Source organism: Schistocerca cancellata, chromosome 4 (genome assembly GCF_023864275.1).
Source record: "Schistocerca cancellata isolate TAMUIC-IGC-003103 chromosome 4, iqSchCanc2.1, whole genome shotgun sequence".
NCBI lineage: Eukaryota > Metazoa > Arthropoda > Insecta > Orthoptera > Acrididae > Schistocerca > Schistocerca cancellata.
The window spans coordinates 617885738-617909175 of NC_064629.1; the positions used below are offsets into that span (position 1 = coordinate 617885738).

At 41.6% G+C, this 23438-nt stretch overlaps 2 protein-coding genes across 2 annotated transcripts in view; both read right to left on the reverse strand.

Moving 5' to 3' along the window:
• Positions 1–23438, reverse strand: part of LOC126183311 (activating signal cointegrator 1 complex subunit 2 homolog) — a 110231-nt gene that overhangs the window by 59652 nt on the left and 27141 nt on the right. The gene's annotated exons all lie outside the window — the stretch shown is intronic.
• Positions 727–13868, reverse strand: LOC126183312 (uncharacterized). Its single transcript, XM_049925163.1, has 3 exons — positions 13762–13868; positions 8267–8493; positions 727–1219 (listed from the first exon to the last, which is right to left on the reverse strand). The coding sequence occupies exons 1-3, from the start codon at positions 13762–13764 to the stop codon at positions 1129–1131; spliced, it is 321 nt and encodes a 106-aa protein (XP_049781120.1). The 5' UTR covers positions 13765–13868; the 3' UTR covers positions 727–1128.

The window sequence follows — 23438 nt, forward strand, 5'->3', positions numbered from 1 at the left end:
CGAAGTTACAGTGACTGACAAAAGCAATCGTTATAAAACTTAGGATTTTATTTTTAAACCTAAGTAAAAGTGACACTGAACATGGAAGATTGTAGTGTGATTGGAATGGGTAATGATTGTTTTAATAGAGCGTAAAGAGAATGTGCAGAACCTAAGAGTACATTAAACTCTTTTGTTTGTTGACAAATACAGAAAGTATTAAAACTGTTTAAATTGTTAATATGTGTAATCTCTGACGACAGCCAGTAGAAATATCGTGACAGCTTCATTAAGTGTCATGAATTAAAAGAATTTATGTATCTCTAAAGTAAAATGGTTCAAATGGCTCTGAGCACTATGGGACTTAACATGTGAGGTCATCAGTCCCCTAGAACTTAGAACTACTTAAACCTAACTAACCTAAGGACATCACACACATGCATGCCCGAGGCAGGATTCGAACCTGCGACCGTAGTGGTCGCGCGGTTCCAGACTGAAGCGCCTAGAACCGCTCGGCCACAACGGCCGGCTATCTCTAAAGTAAATGTTTCTCATTTACAGACTGGAATGTAATATGTAGCTAAGTGTGTACATTGCTTCTCTTCTCCTTTTCGCAGCGTCATGTACTTAATTTTGATGAATGCGAGAGGACGAGGCATGAGCCTCCCACAACGCATTTTATCTCGCAATTCAGCTATCAGCTGCAGGATATCAACACCGAGGTAATCGTACAATGAAAGTAATAGACAAATTACAACACCACTTTTATTGACATTCTCCATGAAATAACAAAACATTTTAAGCACAACCTGGTGTAAAGCAAACGAGCTCTACATTGCAAATATAATACTGCGTGTAAATAATGTATAATGGGGAACGAGTTAATGAGGAGAGATGACAATTCAATGTCTCGTCGACAGGGAAGTCTTTAGAGATGGATCACAACGCAAGTTAGATACAAAAAAGTTGAAGAATGTTGGCCCTGGCGTATATAATGGTGCCAACCTGACATTTGCATGAAGTGATTGAGTTAAACTTTGGTAAACAGTCTATATGGATGAATAAGATTGTTAGAGCCCGACGCCGTTTATTCGGTATGGGAAATGGGCGCATGCTGTGGAATGCTGAGTGCTACTGGCGAGTGAGGACTCAGGGACGGCCGACCTGCTGCTGCGCCGGAGCCGCGGACTTGCGCTGCGGCTCTGGCTGCGGTCGCCCGATGTGCTTCTGGATCTGATCCCTGCGACAACACATGAAAAAAGTGAAATTAAAACATTAAACTCATAGGCGTTCACAACAGATTTCTTTTATATGCGAAACCTTCTTCCCTTCACCTAGTGCCAAAAGCCTGAACAAGAAACCCAAATACAGTTAAGCAGGCACATATATCGTTTACTCTCAAACAGGTTAACTATTAATATCACAAAAATCTTTTATATTCTCAAAGAGTTCATTCATTCAGCGTGATCCGTAGACTCCATTAAGAAGGGAAAGCTTCAGGGATGTGGAATGAATAAAGGTATACCCTAACATAAGAAAACAATCTGTATTCTGTATTAACAATAAACTATCATTATGCAGTACTGCTTAACGCTGTTCACACTTATTCCACCTAAATTTAATCGAGTAAATTAGTAAGACAGCCCCTACAACTTATCTTAGAAGATAGATTAAGAAACGGCAAACCTACATTTCTAGCATTTGTAGACTTAGAGAAAGCTTTTGACAGTGTTGACTGGAATACCCTCTTTCAAATTCTGAAGGTAGCAGGGGTAAAATACAGGGAGCGAAAGGCTATTTCCAATTTGTACAGAAACCAGATGGCAGTTATACGAGTCGAGGGACATGAAAGGGAAGCAGTGGTTGGGAACGGAGTGAGACAGGGTTGTAGCCTCTCCCCGATGTTATTCAATCTGTATATTGAGCAAGCAATAAAGGAAACAAAAGAAGAATTCGGAGTAGGTATTAAAATCCATGGAAAAGAAATAAATACTTTAAGGTTCGCCGATGACATAGTAATTCTGTCAGAGACAGCAAAGGACTTGGAAGAGCAGTTGAACGGAATGGAGAGTGTCTTGAAAGGAGGATAGAAGATGAACATCAACAAAAGCAAGAGGAGGATAATGGAATGTAGTCGAATTAAGTCGGGTGATGCTGAGGGAATTACATTAGGAAATGAGACACTTAAAGTAGTAAAGGAGTTTTGCTATTTGGGGAGCAAAATAACTGATGATGGTCGAAGTAGAGAGGATATAAAATGTAGACTGGCAATGGCAAGGAAAGCGTTTCTGAAGAAGAGAAATTTGTTAACATCAAGTATTGATTTAAGTGTCAGGAAGTCGTTTCTGAAAGTATTTGTATGGTGTGTAGCCATGTATGGAAGTGAAACATGGACGATAAATAGTTTGGACAAGAAGAGAATAGAAGCTTTCGAAATGTGGTGCTACAGAAGAATGCTGAAGATTAGATGGGTAGATCACATAACTAATCAGGAGGTATTGAATAGAACTGGGGAGAAGAGGAGTTTGTGGCACAACTTGACAAGAAGAAGGGACCAGTTGGTAGCACATGTTCTGAGGCATCAAGGGATCACAAATTTAGCATTGGAGGGCAGCGTGGAGGGTAAAAATCGTAGAGGGATACCAAGAGATGAATACACTAGGCAGATTCAGAAGGCTGTAGGCTGCAGTACGTACTGGGAGATGAAGCAGCTTGCACAGGATAGAGTAGCACGGAGAACTGCATCAAACCAGTGTCAGGACTGAAGACCACAACAACAACAACAACAACAACAACAACAGTAAGACAGCTGCCATTTTGAGAAAATACATCCACAACTAATGGTATAATTTTTCGTGATGAACGAAATCATTTCAGTTGTAATTGATAAAGCCTTTATTTGCATAAAATCGTACACACGGCCCAGGTTTTAGGATGTGAATCCCATCTTCAGGTGCTATAAAAACAGGGGAAACTAAGACGGATACCATATAAAATTAATTAAAGTTAAAAGAGTTCATTCAGATGTGAACATTAGGTCATGCCCTGGTTGCGTATGAGAAAATCGTGTCAGTCACGTAAAAAATCCAGCAAATTTATCAAGTAGCATGCGAGACCCCGTGCGTGTGAGACATGATGAGACCAGAGTCAAGCTGTACCACACCGGGTAAACGGGGCCTAATCGGGAGAAACAGGAGTGAATCAACAAATAAACCTCCCAAACGAATGTAACCTACGAATCAACTGCGAACGGCTAGACATGTGGCATGGGCTTAAGGGAGGTAGGACGTCAAACGGGCCGACTTGGAGCAGGAGAGGCACCACAGAACATTTTAGTTTCCACTGTCTATACTTTTACAAATAAATTCATAAAACTTTGTCAGCATGGCCAGGAAGGATTCAGAATTCACCCGCATAGCAGTGGAAGTTCGAAAACATAACGACATAATTTTTTTTTACATTTGAAATTTCATCATTTTTTCACTTACTAATGGCTGCATTTGTTGCTATAGGTACACTTTTCTTCATAAGAAAGAGAGATTATTCGATGAACTTTGCACAGCATACAAACCATACTCAAAGGTGTATGAATCTCTACAATTTTCCAGGTCTATTAAAACCTGTGGTAAAAATTGAGGTAATTAATTAAAAAATTTGTGTTTTTTTCTAAACATGAAGTTTAAAATATTACAGTTCATTCCTTTTTTTCATAAATTAAATAAATTCTAGAGTTTCATACACCTCTGAGTGTGGTATGTATGCTGTGCAAAATCCATAGAAGAATCTCTCTAACTTATGAAGAAAAGTGTACCTATAGCAACAAATGCAGCCATTAGTAAGTGAAAAAAATGATGAAATTTCGCACGTAAAAAAAATAATTTTTTTATGTTTTTGAACTTCCACTGCAATGAGTGTGAGTCGTGAATCCTTCCTGAAGATGCTGACGAAGTTTTATGAATTTATTTGTAGAAGTATAGACACGGGAAATTAAAATGTCCTGTGATGCCTCTCCTGCTCCAAGTCGACCCGTTTGACGTCGTACCCCCCTTAAGTAAAATGAAGGCATAAATGCCGTAGGATGCCAATTTTTGAACTTCTAAAGTAGTTTACTAAACAAGTTGCAAGCCCGCCAAAAGTCGTGGACGCCCAGCAAGGCCGGTCAACAAACTGCTGTGTGAACCGCAATGAGACGCTTCAGTTCACATACACCTCATACAGTGGCCACCGCCAGAGCTAATTCCGAGGGCGGGAGGGACAACCGAAGAAATCATAGGAAACAACACGGCTGCCTGATGTTCACATTTGCATGGACCCTTTTAATATTAATTAATTTTATTTAGTGTCCCACTTAGATTCCCTTGCTTATTTGTAGCACCTGAAACCCGGGTCGTATGTATGATTTTATCCAAATATAGGATTTTTCAATTACAGCTGGAGCGGATTTATTCATAATGACTTTCATAAAAGCTGCTGCCTGCTCAATTTTACTATATAGCCGCTGTTTATCTGCTATTAGTAGCATGATATTTACCTGATTACAGTGTCATTTTTCAAATAAAATACTTTGTTTCATCTACAGATACTAAGACCTGTCTATAGTACATATCGGCCTTATAACAAACGTTGCTACTTGCCATGTACCTAACAGAACTTTTCAATTCCTGAATGTAGGTATCCGGATAATTTGTGGAAAAGAATGGCTAATGACGTATTTTTTCAACTTTCTTCCGAAATGGTATGGATTTCCAACGTCTTGCTTTACGTTAGACGGAAGCGTGTTGATTATTTTATCACTAGATCAAATAAATCTATTCTGAACCGTGGACAAGGAGACAAAGCCTGCATCAAAATTATTTTTCACTTTTGCGTTGTAACTGTGTATATCATAGTTCAGATGAAACTGAGGAACTCTTGACTAATTTATCCATGTGTTGACTCCATTTTAACTTGTTATCCAGCTGGACCCCAAGGATTTTTTCACACTCTGGTCATTCAGTGTATAGCCATTAATGTCTTCTTCCGTTGCTTAAAGGTCCTTATTGCTTGTTTGAAATTGCATAATACGAGTCTTTGTGAGATTAAGACATACTATTAGCTGTGAAAAAGATATAGGTTTGTTCAGTTATCATCTGAGCTGTGTCTCTTAGGTTTGAATTTGTATCCTCGATTCGTATGCTTGTGTCATCATAGTTTTTAACTGACCTTTAATGTCCGCAGAAGATCATTTATGTAGGTTAGAAAGAAGAGTGGGCCCAGTACCGATACCTATGGCACTGCACATGTTACGTTTTCCCATTATGTGGTTATTTCAGACCTAAAAAACAGCTTGTTAAAGAGACTCTCTGCTTCCTGTTATGTGATAAGTTTCTATCTGTGCAGGAGTGATGCCATTAATGCCATAACAGTTTAGTTTTCTAAGTAGGATTTTGTGATCCAGATAGTCCATGACTTGGACAAGGCTGCAGAATTACCAACAAATACACAAGGGGATGTCATAAAAGCTTAAAAATATACAAGAATAGAAGAAAAAACGTTCCAGTAAACAGGGGTCCGAAAACAAGCAGTTTGGTAGGTAATTTCGAATGTGTGGTTAGGAGACGCAGCTCAGTTAGAAGGAAATAGTTAGAAAGTTAATACAACTGTGTCCCCATCTAATTGGCCTCAGAATTTATCTATTGTCCATGGATGGGGAATGTGATATATGCATGATGGCGTATCGCTGATGTAAGACGACATCTAACGTCAATATCGTCCAAGATAGATGGGTGAAGCAGCAACTATCTTGGACCATTGTACAATGTGCAATGATTTTAATGCAGCTGCAAACAAAATAGAAAGGACGAGTTTTAATGTGTAATGACCGTTCAACATACATGTCATTAGAGACAGATTAAGAGCTGATATGCACAAGGAAGAGCGAGGAGAATCAACCACTGCATGTCTGAGTAAACGTTTCTTGCGTTCGGTTGAAAAGCCTACCGGAGATTTGAATTCTCTACAACATTAATTGTTTCAGACAACAAAAATTAATTTAAAATTATTTCAGAAATAAGCTACTTCGTTAAGACAAGAGATACAAAATTAGTTTTCGTGGAGACTTTATATGTTTGTCTGATGTTGCGCCTTTCCAGCAAAGTTAAAAACGTTAATACGGAAACTAAATAACTTAGTAAGTGTCAATATAAGTTCCAAGTCGATCAACTGCCTGGTAGCGTTCTCAGCAGGACTGTGTGTTATAAGTTTACATGCAAACGTATACACGTTTATGCAATAGGTAACAAGAGTGGATGAAAATATCTGAACAAGATTTGTGGAACTAAAAATGCAAAAGTTTCTCTTCACGCATTTTTCTGTCTTACAAGAGTCCATTGTTCGATTGCGAGTTTTATTTCATGCACTGAAACATGCAAACACATGCACGTTAATGTAACAGCTAACAACAGTAGATGAATCTCAACAAGATTAATGAAATTGGAAACGCAACAGCCTTTCTGAATGAAGCAGTTTCTCTTCATGTAGGATGGAAGGCAAAAAGGAAGGAAGAAAGGATGGAATGAAACTATGATTTAGCATGCTTAACTTTTGCGAAATGTGTCTCGCAAAAGTAAAACTGGAATTTAATGTTCCGTCTACGATGTGGTCATTAGAAACAGGTGACAGGCTCACGTTGGCCAAAGATCATGATTTAGGAAGGTTACATACTGGATGGATGCATAAATATGAACTGTAATGACACTGATTCCTGCAATGAACCGTCGAGCGATTTTCTGCACTATAGCTGTTACAATTATACAAGATGTAACCCACAGCAGCTAACTGGCTGTGGCAGTACTCTGCCGTGGCACGTGAAATCCCAATCTCTGCACGACCTCAAGGGTGGGGTACATGCTACCTGGTCGCAAGAGAATGCGCCAATATCGAGCAACAACTAGGTATGATGACATCGCAGTCGTATGACTCGACCAACTCTTCCGGTCACCATAGTGACAGAGAGCTCTCGTTCCAACATAGGAGCTATCTATAATGCAGTTACTCGTCACTGTACTGTCCCAGTCCAAACTTAATATGATTTCTGTGCAATTGTTGGTGGTAAGCGGATAAAGCATTCTGCTTCCAAAGCTGTGCTGACGCTCAACATACACTGATCCATGGTGCCTCGTCTGAGTGGAAAATAATGGATTGAAAATATTAGAATTCACAGTTGAAAGCGTTATAATGGTAGACAAAATCTTTGTCCGCAAACAGTGACAACTAGCAACGAGTATCGAAAGCAACTGAAAAGATATAGTGACCATTGCATTTAATGCTGGAACTATTACTCCTGCGTCTCATAAGGCAACAGGGCGTACATGAGCCCCTATGAGACATGAATACAGAAGGTCTGACTTAGTGCCTTTGTTAGGGCTGCAACACAACGCAACATCTCTCTTTTGTCGTACTCAGGTAAATTGACTCAATGTACTATATAGCAGTGTAAACAAACTATCGGAAGGTGCGAGTATTACAGAGTAGACCTAATAAGTCTATTTCAGCAATGTATAAAGCATGCATATAATGGTGCCGTGTTTGGTTCATTAGTGGAACTTTCCACTAACTCCGAAAATAGGCTTTGACCTCATACCCAGTGCACGACCTCTGACGGCAATTTGATGATGGCATTTCTCGTCATAAAATGGAGAGTATGCCAGGATACTAACGTAGACCGAACATATTAATCTCCCTACACATATCAGTTGATAATTGAACAAATTCCTCCTAGCTAATAGAGCTCATAATGTTGTTCCTAATGAGGAAGCAATATCAGCGTCTAGAATACTTTAAGGACATATGATAAGACTTACTGTTCACTATTGGATTACTGGAGCAGATAGAGAAAATTGAGAGATTAATTGTGCCATTGGACACTGGCTTGGTCAGTGCGTGCGTATCACACAAATGCTCAGGAAAACCACTGGGAGACATTATTAGAAAAGCGATGTGCATTGCCTACAGCTTAACTCCAAAATCCCAAAAGCGCATATTTTCAATACCACTTTCTCCAACTCATATTTCACGTATTGATCTCGAGGTTCAAATTGCAGACATTCCGGTATGTACGAAAGTATGTCGACGATCTTTCTTCGCCCTTACCTTTCGTAAATACTACAGGAAAATTATTCTGTTATATTTGAGTAGCAGTAAGTGCCCCACGCCAACACCGGAATACAGATGTCTATGTATATGAAGAAATTTAGATAACTGTTGCAGCGAAGTGATGCTAATGTAGAATGAGGAAAGTGACGCTTACCAGTTAAGTTTCCAAAATGGCTGTCGCTCCTCTGGCCATGCGCCAACTCGAGACGCTATCAGATCGTCGGGCGATTGAGCTTTTCCGGGAGCTTCACCAACACGGTTGCCGATGCCGTCGTCAGAGGCCGCCGGCTGGGGTGGCCACCCGTTCCCTGCGTAGAACGACTGGTACTGCGACATTGCCACTCCCACCAGCGTCAGCAATAGCACCGCTTTCAGTTTCAACTGCGAAAAATCAGAGGCATATGAAACAGGTCTAGCAAGACCCAACAGTACAGTTCGCTCACATTGCTGTAAAAGTCACTATTCCATTTACAGTGGAGACAAATCAATAAACATGCCATCCAACCTTGACAATCTTTGACATTTTTCTCTCAACTGGTCCGCTTTCTAAGGGGTCTTCATATATGGGGGGAAGAGAGAGAGAGAGAGAGAGAGAGAGAGAGAGAGAGAGAGAGAGAGAGAGGTGGGGGGGGGGGGAGGCAGGGCGAGAGAGACGGGAGAGGGGATAGTGGGGAGAGAGTTCTTGCATTGTATGCTAGGAAAATCACTTTTACTCTACCATATGATTACCACTGACCATTAGAATGAAGATCATCTTATTTTCCCACATTGAAACGTCATAATTTTTCGGCAGAGAGCACAACTGTACTGTTGTGTCGATCAACACACAGTCCTCTATTAGACGCCAATACCTAGATTTAAGTTCTGGTTAACGAAAGCAAGCAAGAATCTGTAGACGGTACAGCGTAATTACTCTACGCTTTAGTTAGACTTTGTAGTGAACAGGTGAGTGAAATCAGTCGTAATTAGTACTGGACAATATTGGATCCATGATTTGTGTTGGTATATGTGCCTATTGGTTACATAGTTCACTTACGGTAACAATCTGCAGAAGATGCTTCGGTTGATGGGGGACGATTCGAGAATTTGCAATAGAGGATGAGGGAGGTAAGACTCACTTTTGATGACTATTGTTCGTGAATTGGTCCTCTAGCAATCGATTTAGTCTAGCAAACCGAATTCTGAAAACCGTTTTGGTTGTCATTTTGATGACCACTATAGGCAAATGTGGTTCTTAATTTACTTTTTGAAACCGCTTTATGTTGCAGGTCATCAGTAGATAGAGACTAGTCACCTGAATCACATTAGGCGGGATTTACAACGATCCGCTTCACAGACGAAAGCCATTTCTTTTCTTCATATTGCATGGGTTTTCAACACGGCCTGACCAGATTGGGACCTAGACACGTTATAATCCAACCAAAATAATGAAAGCTTCTGATATCAAGTTAAGATTTAGTAGTTCAAGGTGCTGACTGTGCAACACACTCACCTGTGATACAGTAACTGCAAATAGACATAGGGAGGAAATCATAAACAATCATGTTTGAGGATTACTACAATACCGACTGTGGGAATCAGTTTTCGAGATAGCACTACCAGACTAAACAGATCACTTGTAACATATAGAACACTACTCCACCCGAAGATGCGAGAAGGCAAAAAGATCTCCACGCATAACCGTGTCACACATGATAAACGGTCCACGCATGGACGGCCGTACGTCCCTTCCTTGGACACTACAAGACTTCCAGTATTCTCTCTGAGAACAACGGATAGAGACATAAGTGGAGTTGGTTCATATCCGATGTCCGATGTCAATCCTGTATCGCTGTTTGGGGCGTTCATGGTCGACTTGTTTATCGGTTTCCTCATTTTCCTTTTTTGAAATACACTCTGATTGCGGCGATGTTGACTAATTTCATTCCATGACTACATAATATTAGTAATGATAGATTTCTCTGTAATAAGGCACTGACAGTCACGATTTTGCTTGCAAACCAACGACGTGTTTAGGGTTATGTTCCGCTTTGTGTCTGAAACAATACATGATCTTATAACCTTAAATTAAACAACTTTCTTAATTTGCGGAGTCGTTTCAAAGTTGTTTGGTGTAGAATTATGAATAAGGACTAAGGCAACTGAGAAAAACCTTTGGATAATAGTATAGGCAAAACAACGGGCCTCCTCTCCCCCCCTTCCTCTACCACACAAAGTCATACACACACACACACACACACACACACACACACACACACACACACACGCCCAGAGCACATCTCCACTAATGGATATCATGCCAAATAGCAGCAAATTCGCCCCATCTACACCAAATACTCCACATTTCATAAGAGTGACTGGCATTTAACTATCGTCTCCCAGATATTCTTTAGACCTGTGTAGTACCGTTCTGAACACACTTTCTACGGTGCATTTCGGTAATTTCTATTTACTGAGGATGTTAAAAGAATCAAATAATCTACTCCGTCCGAACAGGCCTCGGAAAGCCCAACGGTACTGACCGGCCGCCGTGCCATCCTCAACCACTGGCGTCCTGGATGCCGATATGGAGGGGCATGTGGTCAGCACACCGCTCTCCCTGCCGTTGTCAGTTTTCGTGACCGGAGTCGCCACTTCTCCATCAAGAAGCTCCTCAATTTGACTCACAAGGGCTGAGTAGACACCGCTTGCCAACAGTGCTCGGCAGACCGGACGGTCACCCATCCACGCTGAACAGCGATTAACTTCAGTGGCCTGACGGGAACCGGTGTTACGACTTCGGCGAGGCCGTTGGCACGAATAATCTTCTACTAAGTAGTAGAGTAACACTGCCGTTCTGGCCACAGACAGGGTAACAGGGCGCGACCGACTGCCGTGCCATCCATCAATGAATGGCGTCATGTGGATACGGTATGGATGGATGGGAGTCACCACACCGCTCTCCCGGTTGTTGACGAGTTAGCAGACCTGGTCCGACTACTTCTCGGTCAAGTAATTCTACAAATGGCACCCCTTCCCAGTCCTCCCACCAAGGAGAAGCGTCCGGCAGTACAAGGATTCGAACCTTGGTCCTCCGTATGGCTGTCATCAACGAACACCACTCAGCTACGGAGGTGGACCATTAATGATAAGCAAGAAAATAACGTAAAAGTATTTCTACAGATGATATAAGACCATAAACATATAACATATAATTATCACATAAATTCTGTGTCACCAACTTGTTACGCACGAATGATTCAAGGCTGTGTATTTTGTCGTTAGAGTTTTGTACCACAGTTTCATTAGCACCTATACACTGGCAGTGCTTTGTAGACTGAAACTGGCTGCAGAGAACCGGGCTCGCTTTCAGGAAGCACGTCTCCTTCTTGCTATCGCACACAAAGGGCAAGGTGCTGCGTCATTTCTCGCCTGAGAGCGCATCCTACTTGGCCTTCAATTACACGCCACAGCACTGTTGCGATGTTTATCGTATAGCTCCGCTAAATTTAACGTCAAGTACTCTTCTTCATCCATTTCTGGCGTCATTTAACGTTTCCAGGTAATTATTAGCAGTATTTATTAATCTCTTTTGTAATATTCGAGGTATTGAAGTTTCTAAGAAAGGCAATCTCAAAGTAACTGACTCCACTTACAAATCTGACGGCGAACTGAGAAACGAACGTACAGTGTCTGGTCATTGACTTGGAAGCTATCATCATGAAGTAAAATTCTCATTGGGAACTCATAAAAATAAAAACTATTTCTCGAGATTTAGTTCCGTAGCCCTCATAATTGCTTAAAAGAAGATTTAGGGCTGTAAAATGTTTATTACAGTGTGCGATTAACCGATTTCGATTAACATGTAGTTTTCAACTGAGCAGTTTGTAATGTGTTGACGTATTGTTTGTGGTGATGCGTATGGCAGACAATACGTAGTCTAAACCATATCAGTAATAATGCCTGCAAGCAGTCTCACAGGTGGCAGAATACTGTCTGCAAACGTACATTTTCGACTGCGCAGTTTGACTGTATTATGACCTTGGACGTTTAACTGGAGACAATAGACTGGTAGAGCCTGTACCATATAAGATCTAAGATAGCCATATACGACGCAGTAACATGCTACGACATACTCACTTGAAAATGGCATGTTAGCTCAAATCAGCAGATATCAAACTACAATAAGTATTTTATAAGTAGATGCGGAGAACATCGTCTTTTCAGCATTCGCAGAAACCAATGTAGGGGTTTGACTCATTCTTACAAGAAACAGCATTCTAGGTAAATGATGGAATATCATATTTGTAACGAAGGTACGCTAAAACGACGAACTGCAAGTGCTATTGGCACAGTACAAGATACCCCTATGACCTACAGAGATCAGCGATAACACTACAACGTCTCGAAACAGAATTTGTCCATGAAATTTTAAATTGTTATTTTATATTGTACTGTTTTGGTAGGTTGTTAGACAGCTGAAGAAAGGAAGCACTGACACTAAACGAAAGAAAGAATATGGCCTTGAAAATAAACATATTTTGTTAACAAATGTTTAAGTCTTCCTTGCGGTATTTCAGACCAAAACAATAATCATTGTGGAACTGTAATATTAGAAGGCACAGCTTGCTCTGTCTTTCTGCAGCAAACTATACACTCCTGGGAGTTTCGAAATGTCTTCTTGTATATATTTTTGCATCCCTTTGTTTGCACGGCGTACTGTACTCATACAGAAAGGGAACTACTTTCGTGTGTTTTATATCGGTACTGGTGCTGAGTCACTGTGATAATGCCCTACCATATGAAACACAAATTAAGCTACGTGTTGAACCATGATCCAAGCTTCAAATTTCAGCTCCTCTCATCTTCTTCTTCATCGTTCACAGAGATTCTGTGGCTCGGTATGCAAACCGTCTATCCCTGACGGAAATCATAGATAATAACTTAGCCATAATTTGGGAATATTTCGAGAAAATTGTTTATTAAACGGTAGTGGTTCAGTTCCTGCATCCAACAACAATGACAAGCTATACCGACATGATGGACTGGCACTGAAACACAATTATCTTTCCAAAAGAAAACAGCTGTTCTTGATAACTAGGGATGTGTAAGCCCCAAACAGTTTTATTTGATACGAAAGTTCATTCCAGACACAGCACAACGCTTAGATAAGCAATTTCAGTATGTCACAGTAGCGGCTTAGATTGACATATATTTGATGCAGCGTCCACACCTCTAGCAACAAAGCTAAGGAAAAGATTGTATACCAGTGCTTACGGAGGTAGCCTTGCCAATCTTTGCCTTCTATTCTTTCACACTTTTCCATCAAGATCTCCATCTACTACTGGACACTCTTAGTTACAAAATCGATTATTTTGCTGTTTATATAAGCAATACATAAAATGACACGCGGTATTGTATCCTAAATTCAAAGACAATTGACGTCTCCAATCCATTTCCTATTAATGGGACTGTTTGGCAATTACTCCACACAAAGTTGAATTTAGTTCTACGAAGGCCCATTGTAAAAATTAAATGAAAGAGATATACACTATCGACAGATCAGCAAACAACGCTCCACTCTCAAAGAATGCATTCAGAAGTATACAGTCTTGCGAATAAGACAAAGTCAGACGAAGGAAGTTAGTGGCTGCGGTTGCAGCGACTCACCATGGCAGTAGCACGCCGACACGCAGACTGTGCAGACAGGGCTATCCCCGCTGCAGATATAGCGGCACGCGGTTGACGTCACGACCACTCTTCCCGGGACTGTTGCGGGCGTGTTCAGCAGAATCGAGATAGCTTACAACGCACACCCGATAATGTTACTCCCTCTGGCGGATGAGTCGTGAAATCATCAATTTATTTCCCGGATGTGGTTCCGTTTACCGTAAGTGGAAATCCTACAAACCCTTAACTCTATTATGATTCCATTGTTATATTTACTGCCTCTAGTTTCACAGGGATGTACAGTGGACAATGGAATTCGCATATAAAATGTATATTGTCCTGATCACGATCTGTAGGAAGTACTAGTATTCAACATGAAAGCCGGCCGGAGTGGCCGAGCGGTTATAGGCGCTACAGTCTGGAACCGCGCGACCGCTACGGTCGCAGGTTCGAATCCTGCCTCGGGCATGGATGTGTGTGATGTCCTTAGGTTAGTTAGGTTTAAGTAGTTCTAAGTTCTAGGCGACTGATAACCTCAGAAGTTAAGTCCCATAGTGCTCAGAGCCATTTGAACCACGAAACATGAAAAGATGTCAAAGTTTAATGTCCTGTAGACTCTGAGATTACAAGAGACTTGAGACCAAGTCGAACTGTGGTTTGAACACCGTTCTTCGGATTACGAGCCAAGTACCTTAACTAGGAGGGCGTGCTGAAAAGTATTGCCTCCGAATTTTTGGGTAAAAACTATTAACATTCTGCATCATTATTCCTCATGCCTACATGTTTCTCAACTTAGTCACCCTGGCGACGAACACATTTCTCCCAATGAGAGGCCAGTTTGTTGGTGCCGTCATCGTTGAATCTTTGACTTTTTTGACGGAGCCACAACCTCACTTACGCTTTCTCTGCTTCATTACTATCAAAGTGAAGTCCACGAAGGTGTTTTTTAAGTTTTGGAAACATATGAGTATCGGATGAGGCAGAGTCGTAGGCATGTAGGATGATCGCTGATAGTGAACCCAAGGTGTCGAATTGTTGCAGATGTCGCAGCGCTCGTCTGTGGTGTGGCATTCTCATGTTGAAGGAGCGGCTGCTCCATTTGCGAACTCTTCGAATTCGAAACACGATTAGAGCACGCTGTCTCTGACACACTGACATTACGTTACACACCGTCCAGTTACGTGCTACAATTCGTAGTTCTCTAGCGGCAGAATGTTGCAAACAGGCAGACGTGAGGAATAAAGATATACAACGTTAATAACGTTTGATTTATTTAAAAATATTTAATAGTTTTGACATAAAAAATTCTGAGGCATCACTTTTCAGCATGCGCTCGTATTACACTTCCTTGACAGTTAGGCAGTATCATACCAATGATACACCACTTTCACAAGTTTATTATCAACATAACCAGTTTCTTGATGGTTGCAGTGTCTGTGTTTATACAATGTCTATATCTGCGCAATAGACACAATAACCTTCAGCGATGTAGACATGCCTTGATAGGCTAAAATGACAATATAATGTTTGTCTCAATGTGCGGGAATCACGGTTTGTGCGAATGTAACGGTTGTGATTGCATGACATATGGAAGTCTGGATCGGTCGTGGAGGCGATAAGCGGAAATTCCAGAAAACGAATTTATTTCGAAATGAAAACAATTTTAGATTAAGGCTACAATTCTTCTGTACCGCAACTCATTCATACCGGTACCGTGGCGGTGCAATGCTCTGTTTCCTCTTTATTCGACATGACTTACAAATATATCCTTATTTGGATATGAAATCACGAACTTTCTGCAGCAATCGGTTTCAAGATCAAAAACGGATAAATTCTAAGTTCTAAATAATGTAATTACTCCAAAACTAGTAATCAGGTTCAAAAGAGTAAAATGCCTTTAAATTCGTCTTCTCTAGAACTACAATACTAGCAGTGGAAAAACCAAAGTTTAGTCCTACATCTCTGTAATTAAAATAGCTATGAAAAGAGACTGTACATTTATGGAGGACTGTTTTGCAATTCGTTTGTGTGAAAACAGAATTTCGATATCTTAAACGGTTCAGCAAATATCCGAGGTTAACAGTTTATCTAAATCATCCTATATATCATCCTCATCAGTATTTATACATCTGAAGTCACAGTGCACCGTATGATGAAGAGTGCATGGTACATAGTCGCAGTTTAAACCATTCCCAAGTACTGTCCGGACAGGCGAATGCCAAGGGTTTTCCTAAATAGACGACGGTATAAGATTTGTAATACTTTTGTTTCTGAAGAACTATAAAATAGTCACAAGAATATTAAAATATATTGTGGTGGATTTCACAGTATGACTCACTGATCGTCTTCAGGCACAGAAAGAATAAATTTTAGAGGAAAGTTGGAATATAATGATCTAAAGTCCCATTGACGGCGAGGTTACTAGCGACGCAGCAGTAGTTAAATTAGAACAGGATGTGACAGAAAATCGGTTGTAGCCTTCCTGAGGGAACCATTACTGTTAGGGGAACCGTGTTGACACTAATGGAGAATAGCCTGGCTCCTCTCAAATACAAGTTCAGTGTCTTGAGCACTTTTACACTTGGATCATCATTCATGAGAAGGTATGAGCCAATTGGATAACAATGTGAACATCACTGTTGATGTCGCTGACGGTCTTATTTGATAATACCAACAATCTAGCTCTATTAATTTACGAAGCACCACTATTTGAAAGTAAAATGAAAATTTTCGATCCTTTTTTGATGCACGACAGGCTCCTTTTTCACTGTCCTGACCATTAATGTGAAATGTCATCTACTGAAAAGTGTTTCATTTGATCATTCGGTAACTGATCTATTAGTGATATTTTATTATAAAAATACAGTGACCAGCCACTTTTTTTAATGCGTTTTATTTATGCCAATATGCATTTCGGGTTTGCATCCATCTTCAGCTGGCAAATTACATATATCTTCAGTTTCTACAGTGGTAAAATATCGACAGTAGTTTGGATGCTGCTGCTGGCATTCTCCTCTCCTTGTTTTTTTTCTTGGCCTTTATTCTTTTTTGTAACAGCACAAACACTTTTTGTCACGTATTTTACACAGGCGCACTGCGTTATCCGCCATGTTGTCGACACGTTGTATTGTCCTGCTGGTGGATGCTATCGTGCCGAAAGAAAAATTAACTGCATGTAGGGTCGGACAGGGTTTCCAAGGATAGATACATACTTGTACTGATCCACTATGCCTTCCAGAATGCCAAGATCAACCAGGGAATTCCACGAAATCATTCCCCACACCATAACGCTCCTTCCTCCGACCTGGACCTTTCCGGCGATTGTTTGCTTTGAAACGTTTCACGCCGAACACGCCAAAGGTCACCTGTCATTTGAAAAGGCCACCTGTTGCCAGTCAGTGGACGTCCAGTTACGGTACTGGCGTGCAAATTCCAGCGTACGTCACCGATGAACAGCAGTCAGCATAGGTGCATGAACCAGACGCCTCCTGCGGAGACCCATACGCAGCAAAGTTCGCTGAGCGGTCGTCGAGCAGATTCTGTTAGTAGTTCCTTGACTCATCTGGGTGGTCAGTTGCTCAACAGTTCCTTGTCTATTCGTCCGTACACATCCCCGCTTCCGGCTTTCACCCCTGACATCTATGCCTCGGGGTGCAAACACTTGCCTCGGCGACGGTTGTGGATAGCGCCATTTCGCCATGCATGGTATACTTCAACCACTACAGCACGCATATAATTTATAAACTTAGAAAAACCCCTCCCGAACAGGCCATGAAAGCCCAACGGTACCGACCGGCCGCCGTGTCATCCGCAACCCACAGGCGTCACTGGATGCAGATATGGAGGGGCATGTGGTCAGCACACCGCTCTCCTGGCCGTATGTCAGTTTCCGAGACCGGCAATTTATAAACTTAGCCGTTCCGGAAATCTCCCTTGGCCCGGAAGCCAATGATAATGCCCTTTTGGACGTCAGATAAATCGCTCCGTTTTCGCATTACAACAGCGACAGCACTGTGTTCAGCGTCCTCCCCCTCCCCCCCGCCCCACCCCCACCCGCGCCAGCCGACGTGCTTTATATACCCTTCACTGCTAGTGCTGCTGCCTGCCGTCTGTGGTGGTTACTGCACGTTGACGTCGAACATACGTGGTGGTCACGTTAATGTGAATGGACCGTGTAATTGCACAGAAAGAGAGTTACAACTCACTGCGCCACTAAGTACTTAGAATTTTTCGTATTCGTATGGAAGTTCATGATGAGAACTGACCAAGAGTCCCTTTAGTGACTCCATAACGTTATTAATCATTCGTTCTGGCTTATGAAACACATTTAAACAGAAAAAGTACAAGTATCAACTCGCATACTGAAAGTAGCTGACTCATTGTGCAGGAATTGAGTAGTGCAACAGAGTAAGAGTGTCGAAGGAGCTTGGTCATCTAGATTTTTCGTCGTAAGCGTCTAGACAAATCGCTCAGTCAGCATCAAAAACATCGACATTAAAAAGATGTATCTTGAGACCAGATAGGTCATCACCTGTGAATAACAGTGGTTAACACACTAGACCCTCACTCGGGCGGACGACGGTTTAAATCCCCATCCGGCCATCCAGATTTAGGCTTTTCGTAAATGCCGGGATGTGCCCTTGAAAAGGGCACAGCCGATGTCCTTCACCATCCTTTCGTGATCCGAGCTTGTAATTCATTTCTAAAATCCCCATTGTCGATGGGACGTTACACACTAATGTTCCTTCCTTTTCCAGTAAACCAATTGAACAAACTACTAGCATAAAGATGCTACTCGAACTCACCAAGATACCGAAACGCATCTTTGACGATGGAATATCGATATCGTAAGACCCTTCTCGATAGTGAATGGTTAAATCGCTAAATTCTTAAATTCTAGGATGCTCTGATGAAATACGACAGCAAGATGCAGACTGTCATCGTCATATTAGTAGAAAGGATAATACTGTGCTATGGAATACATACTAATATCCTCGGCAATTAGTGTGCTGATCACGACAGGGTGGATAAACTCCTCTAGATTGACAACATCCAGAAAAGTATTCACTGGCTGCAGACAAATGGTTCCTTAGAAAAGACACACAGCACCTGAACAGAGTAGTTACGACCATGTGTCGAGAAAGATCAGGAACTGCTGGGGGCCATACGACACTTTTGAATAGCACACCAAGTCACGAAATGCAACAAAGCATCCTCCTTATGAGTTATTTTATGGATAAATTGGTAACGAACGTATAACACTAAAAGTATAAACTGAACATCTAGAAATACTACGATAGAATTCAGAAGTTTATTTTCTGGAGCTGAAGGCTCGACGGCAACAGTTGCATCAGTTCAGAAGTAGGTACAATCAGAGTTTGATATTTGGAACGAAGGCTTTTACGACCACGTTTTGAACCATAAAATTTCACTGTCAGGCGCAATAGTTCTACTAAATGACAAAAATATCTGGGAAGATAGTATTCTAAAGTCAGATAGCCAATGGTAAAAACATCCATAATACGCACTAAATGAGCGAATATTATCCTTCTCCATGCCCCGTAATATGGCTCGTGGAGCAAAAAGAAAGATGTGATCTCGACATCTGGCAAACGTAACACAAAAATTACTGTTAATACCAACTGCTAGAAAGCAAAACAAACCCTCCAGTGGACTACCGTATAGCAAGTCCGCCCGACTAGCCGCGCGGTCTTACGCGCTGCTTCCCGAGCGGGAAGCCCGGCGGATTAGTGTCGCGGTCTGGTGTGCCGGCCAGCATCTGGACGGTTTTTAAGGCAGTTTTCCATCTGCTTCGGGAATGCGGGCTGGTTCCCTGTATTCCCCCGCAGTTACATTATGTCTCCACGTGCGCGTACACTGTAATTTCTCTACCACGCAAACATTTGGTATTACACTCTTCTGTTATGAGACGTTCCCGGCGGGGGTCCACTGGGGGCCCAACCGCACAATAACCCTAGGTTCGCTGAGAGGTGGCAGTGGGGTGAGTGGACTGCTGTGACCTGTTGTGGGGTTGTGAACCACTGAGGGCTACGGCGGGACAAAGCCTCTCCATCGTATCTAGGTCCCCGGTTCGAAACACACACACACACACACACACAGACCGTATAGCAAGATCTGCTACTACAGCAGGACTGTGTTAGGCCAATGTGGGGAGTGGACAAACTAGTCGAACTACTTGTAAAATAGAGGAAGAATGATTAGAATTCATTGTACCGTGGAAAACGATGTCATTAGAGATACAGCGCAAGTTCAGATTGGATAACGATATCTAGGGATGTCGACCATGTCCTTTTGAAAGGAATCTTCTGGGCATTCACCTTAAGTAACTTAAGGGAAACACAGGAAACCTATAGCTGATTAGCTGGAAAGGGATTCCATCACTCCTTCTCTTGAATGCTTGTCCAGTGTCTTAACTCCTGTACAGTTTTCCTCTAGTTGATTAGCTGGATTTGTAATCTACCTCTTTAGGAGACTACCAATAATTGGAGGAATAAACGCACACCATAGTACAAGTAGCCATAAATATATTTAAGCAAAAGGGGTCTTACCTACATTTATAGCCACTGCATGTCATTCTGCAAGTACCCGTAAACTGGCATAAATGGAACTCACTACACCCACATACATAAAAATCCAAATCCTACAAGAACGTTCGGAGTATTAAATTTCACGGGAGATATGGAAAAGATGTTAGATGAAGTACAAGATTGAAAAAACACCTGCTACTGTGCAGCAGTGAGCGATTATCAGCAGCTCCTAGAACTCATATAAGAACACGTTACGATATTACAATCATCTTCGACCATCTAAGCCACACCTTAGACAGGATAACCTACCGCACTAACCATATCACCCTATCAACTGCACACAATTAGGTGACCAGGTTAGGAGCTACAACAGGAGAACTGCAAGGCGAATACGAAATCTGTCTTACACAAGGGTTCATAGAAACACATGTAAGTAATCCTGCTAAAATAGTACGATATTTAAAGCGAATACGAGATGGTGTAGGTGTCAAAAGCTTCCACTGAGTAAAGTGGTTATCAGTAGCTTGTCATGACTTCAACAAGGCTGTGTAATAGTCATACACTTTCACTAGATAGGGCAAGACGTCATTACTTCATAGTGAGCAACGAGTATTTACAATGCACTAAGATCTGACACAATAAAACAAATTAAAATAATATTCTTGTGAAACGGGTATGTAATAGCTGGTATGACGACTTTTGGAGGACTGCTCTAAGCGGATCATCCAATCAGAAAGTAGTGTAATAACGCACTTGGAACACAGTGCGTTATTCATAGTAGGAAAATTGTAACGCCGGAAATGCATATCCTCCTATTTCCATCTATTGCACTGCAAATTTTTTTCCTTATTTTGTTACCTGAAGATATAACATTTCTGTGTGTTTGTATATTCTAATTGTTTTACTATTTGTTTATATATATGCATTATGTCGATGTATAATTGGTTTGTTGTGTAAAGATTATTTGTATTTTTGCGCTGGGTCTGGCCTAGGGAAAACTATGCTATCGAACCATTACATCGATAGGTCGTGTGGAGAACCAAAGTGTTTACGATCTTTGAGAGTGTTAACTCTGCCGCGTGGAGCGCTGGCAGAGCAGAGGGAGTCTGGCTGGGGTAGTGCAGTGGAGCAGGTGTGTTGTGTGACGATCCCGCAAGTTACCGCGCTTTCGGGGTTGGGCAGTATGTAATTGCGCTCGACTTGCTATGATAGTTTCTGACACGGTGTCGCGGACGGAAAGCATTAGCTGGCGCACCTCAAGAGCCCGTTTCGCCTGGTGACCGTGTCGAGAAGAAGGCGCGCCAACATCCAGCTTCTGCAACAGCGACGGCCGACAATGAGTGACTGTCGCCACCTCCTCTATCGACGGCTTTAAACCTTCAATCAACCAACAAGGAAGACTGGAAGCACGTAAAGTTTTAGAACTGTATGGCAGACCTCAGCTTTTCAAACTGTTCAAATCACAAAATTACAGCAACGTAGCATGAACATTTGCTGCTCATTGTCCCAATTGCATTACCAAGCAGGGTCCCTTCCTTTTCCGGAATGAACCCGAGTGTCGTTGAAATTCAAACGCCAGCATCATTCGATTTGACTGCTTTAATTTCAAAGTTCAGTTAAGGTATTCATAGCTGGCTACAATATTTAGATTACACAAGCACAAATTAAGAGTGCGAGTTTTGTTACCGTATTTTAGCCTCAGCTTGGTACGTACTAAATTTTAATATTGTTAATTGTTCAGAATCATTTAATTGAAGTTCAAAGTTAAATCTCTTATTTCTAAATTGCGTAGATTCAAGTAGCTTTTGAAATGATTGTTGAGGTAGTCCAAGACTAACCGTATTTTACTGAATTTCGATGTGCTTCAGAAAGAAAGCTCACTATTAACTTCAGTCACTAAATTAACTTTGGATTTTTCGGTTTTATTAATTCTTTTGCTAAATTAAGTCAGAGTGTAGCGAAATTTATTACTTCTGACAAACTTTCAGTTTTCACACTACACGTGTCAACCTTCAGTTGCCACGCTTCTAGTGCTAATTATATGTGTAATAACCTTTCTTTTTCAGTTACTATAGTAATTGTCCTTAGGACTGGCGACTGTAATTTCCCCCAAATTTCAAATATCTAATTACCGCTAGTTAATTGTTAACGTAACGGCCGCACATTTACTTTCTCTATTAACTTTACCCCTTTTCAAACTTAATTTCCACCAGTTTCATTTGCAGTTTTCCTTTCATTTAGATGTAACCCTTTCCTCCCTCTTTACCGACAAATTAACTTCGGTGACGATTGCTTTTCCCAAATTTCCATTAGGTACATGCGGTTTAATTTTTCACTGTCATTAAGGTCGATAAGTGAGGGGGAGGTTACAAAATGTCTGTGGAATACTGTAACTGGGTAACCTTTTTTGATGATAGTCAATTGTCAGGATGAGCATTACTGCAAAGGGCATTTGATTCTAAAGCATTATGTCACGGTGAAAAACACTAACTGAATTACTTTTTCTCTCTTAACAACATGTGGGCAGGGTGGGTTTTTCCTTGGCGCGGGTATGAGGTAGAATGAAACAGCATTTTTACATAAGATAACTTTTATTGAAAGATTTGTACAATGGTTTCCTTACTGGATTATTCTGGCTGGGAGAGCGGCAGCTGCGTCGTTTGCGAAGCCTTCTGCTGCGTGGGCGGCGGCGCCTGATTACACCTGGCAGTGTGTATCTCGTATCGCTGTTTCACCCAGTTGACTGGAGACACGCATCGTGAGGTGGCCCGTTTATTTATTGAGAACGAAGTCGTCAATCGGATGGTGATACCTCGGATGTGGCGTCCCAGTGTTTCTCTTCTCTATGGGCCGTGTGTGTCAGTGTTGTGCGTCGGCCAGCGGAGCGGGGCGGTGGGGGAAGGCCTGTGTACCGGACTCGAACAACGGACTCCAGCTTGCCAGTCTTTGGCTGTAAGATCTTCATCACCAGCTCACAGGTGACTGCTGATGTGAGGCCGTCTCCTTTCCGTCCTCACGAGTCACCCGGGTACGTAAAAATCAGTCTTCAAATACCTTCTAATTTCTGTCTTCTGGTGGCGAGCCTGCTGCTTGCTATTCCATTACAGCGGCGGACTTGGTGCTTCTGTG